This window comes from Leopardus geoffroyi, chromosome E1 (genome assembly GCF_018350155.1).
Source record: "Leopardus geoffroyi isolate Oge1 chromosome E1, O.geoffroyi_Oge1_pat1.0, whole genome shotgun sequence".
NCBI lineage: Eukaryota > Metazoa > Chordata > Mammalia > Carnivora > Felidae > Leopardus > Leopardus geoffroyi.
This window is the reverse complement of record NC_059330.1, coordinates 42,739,163-42,753,340: the sequence shown is the minus strand read 5'-3', so window position 1 is coordinate 42,753,340 and position 14,178 is coordinate 42,739,163. Positions and strand designations below refer to the sequence as shown.

Genomic DNA, 14,178 nt, shown 5'->3' with positions numbered 1-14,178 from the left:
CAAAGACTGCCAACAAAGGGTGGTAAGGCACCATTTCCCCCATCATCATTTAGCTAAAAAAACAAGGTCTGGGGGCAGGGAACCTCTTCTCCACCCCACCCCCAACCAAGTAGGCCAAGGGGAGAGGGAAAGAGGGGGTGTGGTTTGGTTAAACTAATAAAATGTTACAACCCTGTTAAATACAATTAAAGGGCTAGATCTCTAGAAGATAATTAAATGCGCTTTATTATGATTATTACCTTTTAATTTGCACTATTATCAAGAAACAGGCGATGGTGAAAAACTGAGTTATGTGGCATAGTTGTTCCACCCTACCCTTTGGTCTTCAATCCTTCGGAATTAAAATTCTAAAATATTCCAAATAGTTGAGGGAAATGATGTGTATTGGATACGGCAATTCTCTTACCAGCGTCAAAAATACTTTAAGAAAAGTGTTGCCTTTTATTTTGGGGGGGGCTTAGGGGGAAGATAAGAAACATCTGTTATAAACATTCTATCAATCTTGTGATATAGAATGTCATGTAAACACTCAACCCCACCCCCACAGCACAAAGAGCCTGCCCAGAGCCTCCTTCCAAAGCAAAGATACCCACCTTTCCCTACCCGGCCTTTCTGGACAAGTTTGAAAAGAAACGTCTTTTGTTAAAGGAAAACTAAAAATCCCACCAGTCCATCAGTCCCCTCCCTCCAACCCAACCCATTTTTATTGCTTTTGGGGAGGAAAATTGAGGCAAAACAAAAAAACAAACAAAAAAAACCCAAACCCCACACAGAACACACAAACCAACCCGCAAACTTCTAATCTGAATGCGAGAGAAGATATTCGGTTTGGGGGAGTTGGGGGGGGTGCCGCGGAAGGGGCCGACTACAGGGGAGACGGGGGAGAGAGGCAAGGGCATCTCCAAACGGTTGACTTTTGCGAACTAATGCTCCCCCTGAAAATGGAGGCAGTCAGGATTGATACTCAAGGTAGCAGCGGGGTGGGGTGGGGTGGGGTGGGGGTGAGGGGTCGGGAGTGGTTTTGTTTCAAAACACTTTTCACAAAGCACTACAAAGCACTTTCTGCCCACTCCAAGCGCCTGGGGGCAGCCAGCTGAAAAGAAGTAACGTCAAAGAGGAGAAAGATCTTCCGGCTTGCAGGGGAGCAGGCCACAGGGGTGAGGGTCATTCCACACCCCATCTCGCCCTATCCATCCCCACCGTCCCAGTCCCACTGGCGGGTTTGGGTCCCCCCCCCCCCCCCCCACGTCTTCATCTCTTTTAGGAGTGCTCCAAAGATGGAGTGAAGGAGACAGGGCACGTGGGGAGAGAAAGGGAAAGGGAATAAAACAAGAAGAATCCGAGGCTTGTTCAAAAATACCCAACAGCTTCCACAGGCCCAGCGTCAGCGAGAAGGCTCACGTATCTGGCTTTGGGAGTTGAATGTAACCAACTTCCAACTCCTCGCGGCACACACCTCTTCCAGCAGGCCCAGCCCTGCCAAAACACCACAACACTAACCCAAGTAGGAGATGGTGTTTGCAAGGGCACTGAAGAAAGGCGAGGGCCCCCTTAAACGCCTCCCTCCCCTCATTCCTCAGCCCTGGCGCCCCTTCCTGCTCCTTCTCCGCCCCCCCCCCGTTTTTCTTTTAAATAGAAAATATATAATTAAATTTACAGACTATTTACAGTTTTAATTACAAACCTGATGGGGGTGTTGAACAGAGAATTCTCTTTAAAAAGCAACCTAAAAAAGAAATGGTTTCGATTGTTCTTTATTTAAAAAAATAAAATAAGGAGTCTGTAGGAGGCCCCCCCGGGCAGAAGCAAGCGCGGCGCGGGTGGCCTGGGGACGCGCGGCGGCGCAGGGACACCCCCTCACACGGTGGTCTCGCCGTGCCGGCTGTTGGTGAGACGGGTGTAGAACTTCCTCCACGAGTGCAGCGTCTTGCCGGACCAGATCCAGAAGCCCGACGTGATGCCCACGATGAGCGTCATGAGGTATTTGATCATGTAGACGGTGAAGTCGGGTGACATGCGCGGCGTGTAGTGCGCCGGGCACGGGATGGCCAGGCTCTTGCAGTGCTGGCTCACCCACGAGCGCTCCCAGTGCTCTCGAAAGGCCTGCTCGTAGAAGTAGCAGGCGATGACGATGGTAGCAGGCACGGTGTAGAGCACTGAGAAGACGCCGATGCGCACCATGAGCCGCTCCAGCTTCTCCGTCTTGGTGCCGTCGTGCTTCATGATGGTACGGATGCGGAAGAGTGACACGAAACCAGCCAGGAGAAAGGACGTGCCTATGAACAGGTACACGAAGAGCGGCGCCAGCACGAAGCCCCGCAGCGGGTCCAGGCTGTTGAGGCCCACGAAACACACGCCGCTCAGCAGGTCGCCGTCAATCTGGCCCATGGCCAGGATAGTGATGGTCTTGACCGCCGGCACGGCCCACGCGGCCAGGTGGAAGTACTGGGAGTTGGCCTCGATGGCCTCGTGGCCCCACTTCATGCCCGCCGCCAGGAACCAGGTGAGAGACAGGATGACCCACCAGATGGAACTGGCCATACTGAAGAAGTACAGCATCATAAAGAGGATGGTGCAGCCCTCCTTCTTGGTGCCCTGCACCACTGTGCGGTAGCCGTCCTCGGAAAAGCGCTCGTTACACACGACGCGCTCCTGGAGCACGAAGCCCGCGATGTAGGCCACCGAAACCATAGTGTAGCAGCCGGACAGAAAGATGATGGGTCGCTCCGGGTAGCGGAAGCGCTGCATGTCTACCAGGTAGGTAGTGACGGTGAAGAAGGTGGAGGCGCAGCACAGCACCGACCAGGTGAGGATCCAGAGGCGCGCGAAGCGCGTCTCCTCCTGAGAGAAGAACATGGAGCCGTCGGGCCGCGCCGGCTCACAGGGCGCCGCGCAGTCGCGCTCGCCCAGAAACTTGTAGCTGAGATAGGATGGCACCTTGAGGACGCGCGGGCAGTGGAAAGGGTGCTCCAGCGTGGCGTAGCGCGGGGGCGAGCCGCCGCCGCCCGGGCCGCCCGGGGTGCCCCCGGCACCCGGCTGCAGGCCGGGCGGAGGCGCGGTAGTGAGCAGCGCGGGCGTGCCATCTTCGGAGTGGTTTTGGCCCACGCAGATCTGCTCCGCGCCGTGGCGCGGAAAGTGCTCGCAGCGCAGGCGCTCGGGCCACTGGAAACCGAACTTGTTCATGAGCGCCTCGCAGCCCTGGCGCGCGCGCTCGCAGATGGAGCGGCACGGCGGGATGGCCTGCTCCAGCACGGTGCACACGGGTGCGTACATGGAGCACAAGAAGAAGCGCAGTTCGGGGGAGCACTGCACCTTCACCAACGGGTAGAACTGGTGCACCTCCAGGCCCGCGTCCTCCTGGTTCGTATGGCCCAGAAGGTTGGGCATGATGGTCTGGTTGTAGGCGATGTCCGTGCACAGCGGGATGGAGATGGGCTGGCAGAAGCCGTGGTCTGGGATGGAGATGCCCTTCTCCCCGTGGAACTGGGCCGGCCCGGCGGCGGGCAGCAGCAGCAGCGGCAGCAGCAGGCGGGGCAGGGCGCTGCGGGGCCGCATGCTGGCCGCCGCCCCCCACTCGGCTCCCGGGCGCCCCCCCGCCCCCGCCCCCAGGCCGGAGACCGCGCGCCTTCCCAGCCGCCGCCGCCGCCTCGCTGCCGCCTCCCGCGCCTCTTTGCAAAGTTTGCTGGCGGCTGCAGAGTTGGGGAGGCCGGGCGGGGGAGGGGGGCGGCGCGCCTGCCGGCTCGCTAGCCGCGGTCCGACTGAGCCGCCGGAGACACCGCGCGCTGCTTGCCCTCTCTCCTCTTCTTCCTCCTCCTCTCGCCTCTCCCCTCCCTTCTCCGCCCAGCGACTCCTTTGTGCCTTCCTCCAGCCCTCACCTCGGCCTCTCCGATCCCAATTAGTCGGTTTCAAGGGGGCCCCCGCCAGCGGCCCCGCCCTCCTCTCAGCCCCCCAAAAAAGGGATCCTTGAAACCGCCCCGTCGAGCGCTAAGCACCATCCCAAAATGTGCTCTCGGCCAATCAGATTTAAACTCCAGGACCAGCCCCGAGGGCTGGATTGGTCGACCACAACATAATGAGATCAGAAACCAGATGCCAACAAAACTTCCCCCCCCTTTTTGCTTTTTAAAGAGACAAGCTATTATTATATTAAGGGCTGTTTGCCCAGCACGGGATTTCTCCGGAGTCGCGGCGGCGAGATCCGGAGACACACATTCTCCAGAACTGCGGCAGACTCAAGCCACTCAGCCCTGGATCATTCTTCTTCTGGGGGGCCAAGGCGGTCTCCGGCGTAGGGCCACTTTAAATCCTTACCTCCGCCCCTGCTCCTAGAACCCCACCTATTCCAGTCCAATTTTTCAAATCAACTGAAAAATCTCAAGTTTAAAGTGTTTAAAAAGAGAGAGAAAAACTTAAGAAACTAGCAGTTCACAAAGACTTTTCTCTCAACCCCGTCTCAAGGAATCCAGACAAAAGTTTCACTTCACGCCTTACGTAGACCCCAAGGAGTTTGCCTTGCCCCTCCCCCCCTTAAACACACCCTTCAATAACCCTCTGAAAAATGAGAGCCTGTCTCTTTAAGAGGCTCTTAAAGGGGCCTGGACTCCGGGGCGTAATTGCCCCGTAGCGAGCACAAAGGAGCCCATTATGGTTCTTTGTGTTCGGTGGCACCTCAAAGTGAGAAAACTCAGGAACTTAGAGGCCCAGAGCTGGAGGATTGGGGCGGGGGTTGAAGGGGGCGAGGTGAAGGAGAATGGCCCAGAGCTCCGGCTTCTCCCTCCTCCTTCTTCCGAGGCAAATCTTAATTATGCAAAGTAAAGTTTAGTTGCCATAACGAGGAGGTCTTAATCGAAAGTTAATGGTGGGGGTGGGGGGTGACGGGCAGTTTTGAGTGAGGAGATGACTCTCTTAGACCGTTTGGGGGAATTTTCCTCCTTTCTCCCTACCTCTGCCTCCGCCCCCTAAAAGCTTCCAGATACAGTCTCCTGGGAGAGAGGGAGCTTTACCCAAACCTTAAGTGATTCCACACTAGAAAGAGGTGGCGTGTGTGGCGAGAGAGAGGCTGGGGGCGGAGGGGGGGTGGCGTTGTGGCGGATTACCCACCCCTCCCCCCATCTCTCACCTGGTTGGGGATGTGTAGTAGTAGGCTAGAAGGGTTCCTACTAGTTTAGCAAGGTCTTTTTTTTTTTTTTTTTTCTCCTTCTAGGATGTTAAATTTGGGAAGAGGTTTGGGGGAGGATAGGGGGGATTTGCATGTAAATCTCCAGGGCCTGATGCTGGATGATGGATCAATTATTTCTGTTGTCTCTCCGGAGGGAAAGGCGGGGCGGGGGGGGGGGGGTGGCATTTAAAAAGAAGAAAGAAAATTGAGTTTTGGAAACCCTTTTGCTTCTCAGTACAAACCAAATCCTCCCAGCCTGGCGAGCTGTTTCCTGCTCCGTTCTAGAAAGGGATTGCTTTAAAAACAACAACAAAAGAAATTTGAGAGACGGAAAGAAGAAAGGAATAGGTGGGCAGAAGAAAAAAAATTCTAAGTAGATACATACAACACATCCAGGTCTGACAGGATTCTTTTTTTTTTTTTTTTTTTTTCTGGATTGAATGATAAACAGATTTTCAAGTTATTTACAACATAAAAGTGTTCCTTATCGGACCCTGGAGAAGTTGCCTTTTCGCTACTTTAGGAAGAATATTTTCCTTCAGAATCAGAGGCATGCACCTTCACTCTCCATTCCATTTCCAGTCCCCCCCACCCCCCACCCCAAGACCACTTGGTCGCAGAGCTGGCTGGGGATGGGACAGTTGTACTCTAGGAGACCGGAACCACGCCTGAGGCTCTGCTCCTTCGGATCTCCGCTCCTAGTGTACATCCCAGCACATCTCCAGAGCTGGGACCAAGCCTGTGAGCAGAGCAGTGAAAACAAAAATGAGTTAAGACAGGTTCCTACTCTCCACTCAGGAAGCTCACCGTCTGATAGGAAATTGAGAGTAAATCTCCAATAGAAACGCGGCATCTTCAATTTCCTTCCACGACAAACTTGTTTTCCTGCCCTAGGGCCAGTTTTGAGTGACAGTTATCCCTTCGCCAGCCGCCCCCACAAAGGGGGAGCTGGAGGTGGAAAAAAGAAATAATAATAGACACTCTTTCATTTACCCAGAAAACCAGTCATCCCTTCAACACACTTTTATCGAATCTTCTAATTTCAAACCACTGTGGGAGGTGTTGTAGGCAACACAGGAGAAAATGGCAGCAGCCCTTTGCCCTTCAAGAGTTTATGGCGTCTCGAAGGAAGAGTGATTCTACTAAGACCTTACATGTAGCTAGCATTTTTCCATGAAATAAGAAATCGCGACAATTCATGATTACTCTTGCCTTTCTCCTGAAGGTCTGGAGTGTGAACAGGACCAGAACCTGTATCTTCAGATTTCAGGTGTGTCCACAGCACTCTCCCGTCTACCCACGGGTCTATCCGTACAGCACTTACTATATACAAACGTTTACACAAAGCTACCTTTCAACTACAGGAGATTTGTAACTAAAAGAAATTAATAGATTCTCTCAGTTTAAACACTATATGATGTCATTTGATAGATACAGCACTTAGTTCTGATTGCTTTTTAATTAGCTTGAGCGTGGACCTGATCCCTAACTCAGATAGTCATTTTACTTTTTTGAACCTTAGTTTCCCCATCTGCAAAGTGGGAATGAGTCAACAGATTTTTAAAACATGAGACTACACATCCAAAGCAATTTCAGAATGACAAGAATACATTTTGTAATCATTAAGAACCTTTCAAAACAAGAAGTTACATGAATTAAATGTTTATTCAGCAAACATCCTTGGAGACACAGGGTAACTGCTACCATTTATTGAGCTCCTACTGAGCACTGCACATACATTATGTGTATCCCTACAAAGTAGGTATTGCATTCTTTTTATGGATGAAGAATCTACAATTAAAAATAAAATAATTGGGGCACCTGGGTGGCTCAGTCGGTTAAGGGTCAGACTTCAGCTCAGGTCATGATTTCATGGTTGTTGGGTTCAAGCCCTGCTTTGGGGTCTGTGCTGACAGCTCGGAGCCTGGAGCCTGCTTTGGATTCTGTCTGTCTGTCTCTCTCTCTCTCTCTCTGCCCCTCCCCGGCTTGTGCTTTGTCTCTCTCTCAAAAATAAGTATTAAAAATTGTTTTTAATTATTAAAAAATAAAATAAAATAATTAATTAATTAAAGATGAAGAATCTGACCTTAGGTGAGATTTGACAACTTTCTCAAGGTCCCACAGTAAGTGTCAGAGCTGAGATTTAAATCCAGGCCTTCTTGGCTCTTAAAGCTGGCTACTGTCTCCTACACCACACAGCCCCTAACATGTATAAGAATTGTGTGCTTTTATGCACTTAACAACTATGTATGAAAAACAACAACTCTGTATTGGTCACCAGGCCCAACCCCTGTTCCTGTGGAGCTTCCGTTCTAGTGGTCAGCACTCACATTTATCACATAGTCTCTTACATGGATGCAAAATTGCCACAGGATTCACTGCTATGGAGGGAAAGTCTATGCTGGGATAGCACCATGGAGGAGGGAATCTGAGTTGGGGAGGGCAGTGGAGGACTGTGTAATTGTGGGGAGGATTAAATAGGATGAGGTAAAGACAGCCCAGATCTGCAGGGCCTTGCAGACCATACGTAAGGTGCTAGGTGTAGAAATGTGAACCCACCATCTCAAGGCAGGGATAGGCATTGCAAACAGAGGGAATGGCGTGTCCCAGAGCGTGGTGGAGGACATGGCAGGAGCACAAGTATGCACATATTTTGGCCCTGTTAGAGCCCTGTGTACATCTGTGTGCATCACATCTGGGAGAGTGATGGCAAAGGAGATAAGCAGGGACCTTAGATATTGTGCACCCAATCTGGACTCCTGCCGATGGAGATGCTCTGAAGTGTGGGGAAGGGAGACAGTCACGCTTAAGCTTTAGATAGTGCATTTGGGCAGCCCTGGGCAACATGACTTGGCTGAGTCAGGGATACCAGTTAGGAATAGATTGCAAAGTCCAGGCAAGAGATGGTGAGGGCATCATTTGGACCGAAGCGGTGTCATTGGAGAGAAGTAAGGGAGGAGGCCCACCAAGGTTTCTGACCTAGATGCCCTGATGTCGTTAAGGAGGCTCAGAAATGCAGGGACCGGGTGGATAATGAGCATAGTCGAGCCAGTCCAAGCTGATGGTCCAAGGGAAGGTGTCCAGAATGCAGGTGGATATTCTAAGTCAGGGCCCAGGAGGGAGCTCTGGGCAAGATTTAGATCTGGTGGCTGTAGCCTATGATTGTGGCTGTGAGAGTAGTTGAGATCACCTAGGGGAGGCAGATTGGATGGGAAGACCGAAATTTCGGAGATGCCAGCGTTGAGGACCATGGGCTGAGGAGGAGGGAGACTGAGAAGGAGTGGTGGGGCCAGAAGAGAGATTCCAGCCAACATGTGAATGTCACAGATTTGTTTCTTCTGAGCCTGAGAGCCTCAAGTCAGAATTTTTGTTTACCTTGTTTCAGTTGTGACAATGAAATGAGGTAGAGCATGGCACTAACTTGACCTGGTGCTAGGCTACAAGCTTGAAAAATAATAGCGATTGTTTTTAATTCAACAAATTATTGAGCACCTACTATATGTAAAGCAGCCGATGTCTGTAGAGACCTATGCTCCTGCTTCAGGAAACTTTGAGTCTAGGGGGCAACAGTCTGTCTGCCATCTGCTGCTGAGCGGGACTGCTGTTCAGCCCTGAGGAACATTCTGGTTGGTCTTGGGCTCCTCCTGTAGGCCGGGAGCCTAAGTGTCCCTAGTGCACAGTGCCAGTGCCGCTTCTCCAAATCTTGAGGCACTGCTGTGCCTCAATCGTCTCTCCACCTACAAATCTGATATCTGGAATGATTGTTGAGTGCCCCCGCTGCAATGACACCGTGCACCCCGTTTCGCGGGATGGTATGCTAGAGCAGAAATCTCAGCCTGGTGGGAGAACAGAGCACATAGCCAGTGGAAAGGAAAGAAACCTGGTCTGGGGCTCAGAATGTCTGGGCTCCAGCCCATATCTGCTGAGTGACCTTGGGTAGGTCACCTTTCCTTCCTTAGCTTCAGCTCCCTCATCTGTATAAAGGGATCATAAAAACATTTCTTGATTTTACCTTTGAGCCAGATATGGGGAGCTGTGGGAATAGTATGTTCGGATCATGGAAACTGCCCTCACGCAAAAGGCTTGTGTGTTACAGACAAGTGAAAGACAGCCAGTCGGCAATATCCAACACACTGCAGGCCTGCTCAGAGCACAGGGATCTTCTCTCAGCTAAGGAAACCTTAGCTCATCGGCCCTGGTAAGGTTAGGCATCTTTTCCTTGTTTCCTCAATCCTGTTTAGGAGGGAAGGGCTGAGGAAGAGAACACAATTTTAAATACTTTGAATCCTCAACGGTTTTATTCTCTAAGCAAAAATACTCCCGATGGGGAAAACAGGTTTGAGCTATCAGAGTCTACTTGGCCACCCCTCCCCCAACCCACAAAGTATTTGTCTCTGCTGTGCAAGAATCTTCCTTTTCTTCCTTTCTCCCAGAGTCTGGCCACCAAGACCTGGAATCCACCTTCAGGTGAGACGCCAAATTTCCTCTTCCAGAACTTTGTTCTCCATTTAGCTCTTAGGGAACCAGCCCTTAGAAATGGGCCTCAGAAAAAATCAGGCCTGGGACTCCCAGAGCCCCCATTCCCTGCCCACTTGGAGGTCCCCTTTTGGGGTACTTCTCCCCACCCCCTGCCAATTTCCAAGGCTGCTCCGGGCTCTGGGGACAGAGGAGGAGGGCGACATGGCAGAGTATAGCTGTTATGCCCTTTATCTCTCTAGCACCCTTCCCCAAGGTCTCTGGATGGCAAAATGGACCATAAAGGATTAAACAGATATAACAGATGATCTATTAATTAAGGACTTTAATTCGCCCAGGCCTAGGCCAAGCAAGAGTAAGGTGCCGGCGGCTGCTCAGAGCAGACTGGGGAAAATGAAGCTGAAAAATCAGTGCTGAGTTTGGTTAGTGCGGTTCTTGGGGGAGACTCTGCCTTCTCGGTCCAGGAAATAAGTGTCCCTGGGAATGAATGAGTCAGATATTTTGTCTCCTGGAACCTTCTAGAACCTAATGCCAAAAGGAGAGGAATGGGAGTGCCTGAATCATAGACTTGTGGATGTGGAGGAGTCAGTCATCAGGGTGATGGGGGTGGGGGATGCTCACGTGGGGAAGGATGACCAAGATAGGTTTGCTTCCCAGGTGGGGTTCCCTCTTGTTCCCATAGGGCACACGTTTCTGTTACTGGCTGCACCCCATCTCCTAACTTCCTCTATCTTTTCCCTCTCATTCTTCCTTTCTTTTCACTCTCCCTTGCCCCCTTCACTTCTCCCAGAATTTCTCTCATTTTCCTCCAGGCTGGGCCACCTCACCCCCTCCCCCTTCTCTTTCCTGTAACTTAAGCTGTAGTTGGGAGTTGGAGGAGCTGGGCTGGTTTGAAAGGAGGCCCCACTGCTTTTCAGGGAGGAATTGAAACCGTGGAGCTGGGGGTGAGGGGGTGAGGGGAGGCAGAGGGGGAGGGGGCGGCTTGAGAAATCAAAGCGGCTGCAGCTCCATCTGGGAAACCAACTTTGATTTACTAGCAAGGACCTGGCTCTCTAACACCGCCCCCCCTTTCCCTGGACTTTGCTCTGTGGTGATGACTGGGGGCTGGGAAGTCTGACTCCCTCCCCCAGCCTGAAAGCCTGTTCTTCTCCTGGGAGAACCAGCCCAAGGAGGAAGGCCCAGGGGACCCTGGCTAAATAGGGCTGCTGAAGCTTCTAAAGGGGGCCCTGTGTGTCAGGAGCTGGGTGTGGAAGGGTACCCCTGGGGAAGAAGGAGGAAATGTCCTCAGTGCAAGCTGTGAGCCCCACAGACTTGGCCCCGCTCTGGCTCGAAGTGACACTCTCCCCAGAGATGGGGCGCTGGGCTGGGGGCACTGCCAGGAGAAGGCCAGGTCTTCTTCATGTCTGTGGCCTTGCCCTCTGAACTGGCTGGGGGTGGGGGTGGGGGGGAGGCTGGGGCCTGGGAGTGGTGAGTAAGAACCAGGAAAAGAAAACCAGAAAGAAAAGGAAAATCTATTTTAATAGATTGTTTTGTGTTGAAATTCAGTGTGGGTTATGGACACTGGCTTCGAGTGGGGACTCCAGGCCACTCTGGATGGCAGGGCCAGCCAGCTCTCTCCTCCCTCTCCTGTCCCCTGTTTCTGTTTCAGCTTGCTCCTTTTCTGTCAAATCCTTGAACCCCCCAGGGTTTAAGGCACTGTCTGACCTCTGCTATCAAAATAGGGTCCCAAAGGTCCTGAACACCAGTGCCGGGGGCTGCAGGGAGAACACAGTGAGCCACAGCTCCAAGAGATGCTTGTGCTTGTCACTGACTGACCACCTAGTTCTTCCTGGGTGGTTTTTTTCGGGGGTGGGGGATGCGTTAAATCCCTAGACTCCTGGGTTCCAGCAGAGCCCCCTGCCCCTGCACTCCCACTATCACTGGTATTTTTCAGGGTTCAAGCATCCAGTCTTTAGAACTAGCTCTCAGGAAGGAGAAGAAGGCGCTAACTGGGCTAACTGTGCCCCAGACAAATGGAACCTTTTCAGAGCTCACTGTACTATGTGGAATTGCCCATCAGAGCTCCTGTCCCAGGACAATGTTCCTGAAAGCCTAGGGTCCACGTGCATCAGAATCACAGAAGAAGGGGCACTGGGGCAGGATTTGCCTATTAGAAATACAGATTCCTGGGTCCTGCCGATGATCAGAATTGATAATCCCCAAGTGATTCTTATGCACACGCCAGAGCTTTCTGCTTTCCAGAGCCCTCAATTAGCTTTCAGAGCCTTGCTTCATCTTGGCAGCTGCCCAGTCTTGCCCCGTCCCCCACTCCAAACTCATTCAACAACCTTTCAAACTCTAACCCCAACGTAGCTTTCCAGCATTAACTTCTACCCCCACTGCCCCAGTGTGTGGACAAGATGGACCGGCCCCCAGCATCCATTCCCACCTCCTTCTAGTACCTTCCAGCACTTGCAGAGGTTGGAAAGCCAAGAAACTCATTTCTTAGCTTTCCTCGCAGCTAAAGGTCTGGATGCAAAGTGCATTGTTCAGGACTTGAAAGTTGGGAGGGTGATGAGACCGCGTTCTTGTTGCTCTGCTATTTCTGCTGGCAGGCCAGCCCCTGGAGATGGGGTCTTCCTGCGGCAGCACCCACAGTGTTCAGTGTCTGGGACGGTGGTGGAAGCCTGGCACCGATTCCTGTGGAGCTTTGGGGTTGCATCCATGATATTAGTTCCAGCCGTAGCCTCTTCATTCTCCCTCCCCCGCGACTGCGGCAGAGGTAGGGGCTCCTACTGGACCATCGTTTCTGGGGCTTCATTATAAGGTCCCGCTTTTCCAGTCCATCTAACAATTTGGCAGGCACCTATTTCCCCGGGGTCTTCGTCTGCTTGGACCGCCAAAACCAAATGCCATAGACCAAATGGCTTAAACAACAGAAATTTATTGTCTTTGTTCTGAAGGTCCCAGATCAGGTTGCCACATGGTTGCGTTCTGATGAGGTCTCTCCTCTGGCTTGCAGGTGGCTGTTTTCTCCCTGTGTTCACAAGGCCTTTCTCTGTCAAGAGAGAAAATTTAAACTTAATTACCTCCTGAAAGCTCTGTCTCTAAATATACTCACACTGAGGGTTAGGGCATCAACATACGAATGAGGGGGCACAGGTCGGTTCATAGCACCTTCTACATAAAGCACCTAGGGGCACCAGGGTTGCTCAGTAGGTTGAGCATCTTTTCTTTTTAATTTTTTTTAATGTTTATTTACTTTTGACAGAGAGAGAGAGACAAGAGCATGAGCAGGGGAGGGGCAGAGAGAGAGGGAGACACAGAATCCAAAGCAGGCTCCAGGCTCTGAGCTGTCAGCACAGAGCCCGACGCGGGGCTCAAACTCACAGATCGCGAGATCATGACCTGAACCGAAGTCGGACGTTCAACCGACTGAGCCACCCAGGCGCCCCTAGGTTGAGCATCTTGATGAGGTTTTGGGGTGAGGACGGGGGGCGTCCGGAGTCGAAGGCCAAGAAACAATTCTTGAAGACGTCTTTGGTGCAAAAAGGTGATTTTATTAAAGCTCGGGGACAGGACCCATGGGCAGAAAGAGCTGTGCTGGTGTTGTGAGGGGTAACTTGTTGTATACCCTCAGGTTGTTAGGTTGGGTCCCTCAAGGTTAGAGACACCGTAAGTCTCTAAGGAATTTTGGAAGCAAGGTTTCTAGGACCTTGAGGGTCTAGCTGTTGTAAGGAAGATGCCATTTATTACCGTTCAGTAAAACCTCAGTCATGAGACCCTTCAGACGTATATCAGAGTGCCATAAGCTTGGAGTATGATTGCCAGCATATATCTTGGGGGAGTTGAGATAAAGGAAGTTTCCAGAGGAATTTTTATATGTTGATGTAGACTTACAGGATCCTGGGGGAGGGGGTTCAGGATAATGTTAAGCCAAAATTCCCTTTTGCCCTTGCCCATAGCGAAGTGTCATCATTGAGGCAGCTGAACTCCTAGAGGGAGGTCTCTCTGCCTGTTTCAAGGACTCGTCAGGGGCTGTAGGCAGTAAGGGAATTTAATTTTTCCATTACCTTTGTTTCCCACATCACCATGGCAAGCACTCCAACCCCCTTCCATCTTGATGAGGGTGATATTGGGGCTCTAGAAAACAGAGTCTATAGGTTTCTGGAGATTAGGCTATGGATAAGGTTGCCTTTCTCTTACTGTTTACTAAGTGATCTGTAAACTGAAGGAGACTCCTGTCCTGCATGACCGTGATCTCTATCAGTCAACCATTTGCTATCTTTCCTTGCTCCTGTTCTTGGGCAGCCAGGGGTGTGCCACATATGACACACATCCCACGGGGCAGGGGTGGAGGTGCTGTTAGCCTGTGCTTTGCCCTCAGCTTGCTCCAGACTCCCTCATCAGTCTGACTCTTGATTTCGCTCAGGTCATGATCTCATGGTTCATGAGTTCCAGCCCCACCTTGGGCTTTGCACTGACTGGGCAGAGCCTGCTTCGGATTCTCGGTCCCTCTCTTTCCCTGCCCCTCCCCCACTCATTCTCCCTCTCCCTCTCTCTCA

At 51.7% G+C, this 14,178-nt stretch overlaps 1 protein-coding gene across 1 annotated transcript; it reads right to left on the bottom strand.

Annotated features, from left to right (window-relative positions):
* Positions 1–202: 202 nt before the first annotated feature.
* On the bottom strand, positions 203–4,499 carry FZD2 (frizzled class receptor 2). The gene has a single exon (XM_045489184.1). It carries the CDS (start codon positions 3,553–3,555, stop codon positions 1,858–1,860), a length of 1,698 nt encoding a protein of 565 aa, XP_045345140.1. The 5' UTR covers positions 3,556–4,499; the 3' UTR covers positions 203–1,857.
* Between the last annotated feature and the right edge of the window lie 9,679 nt (positions 4,500–14,178).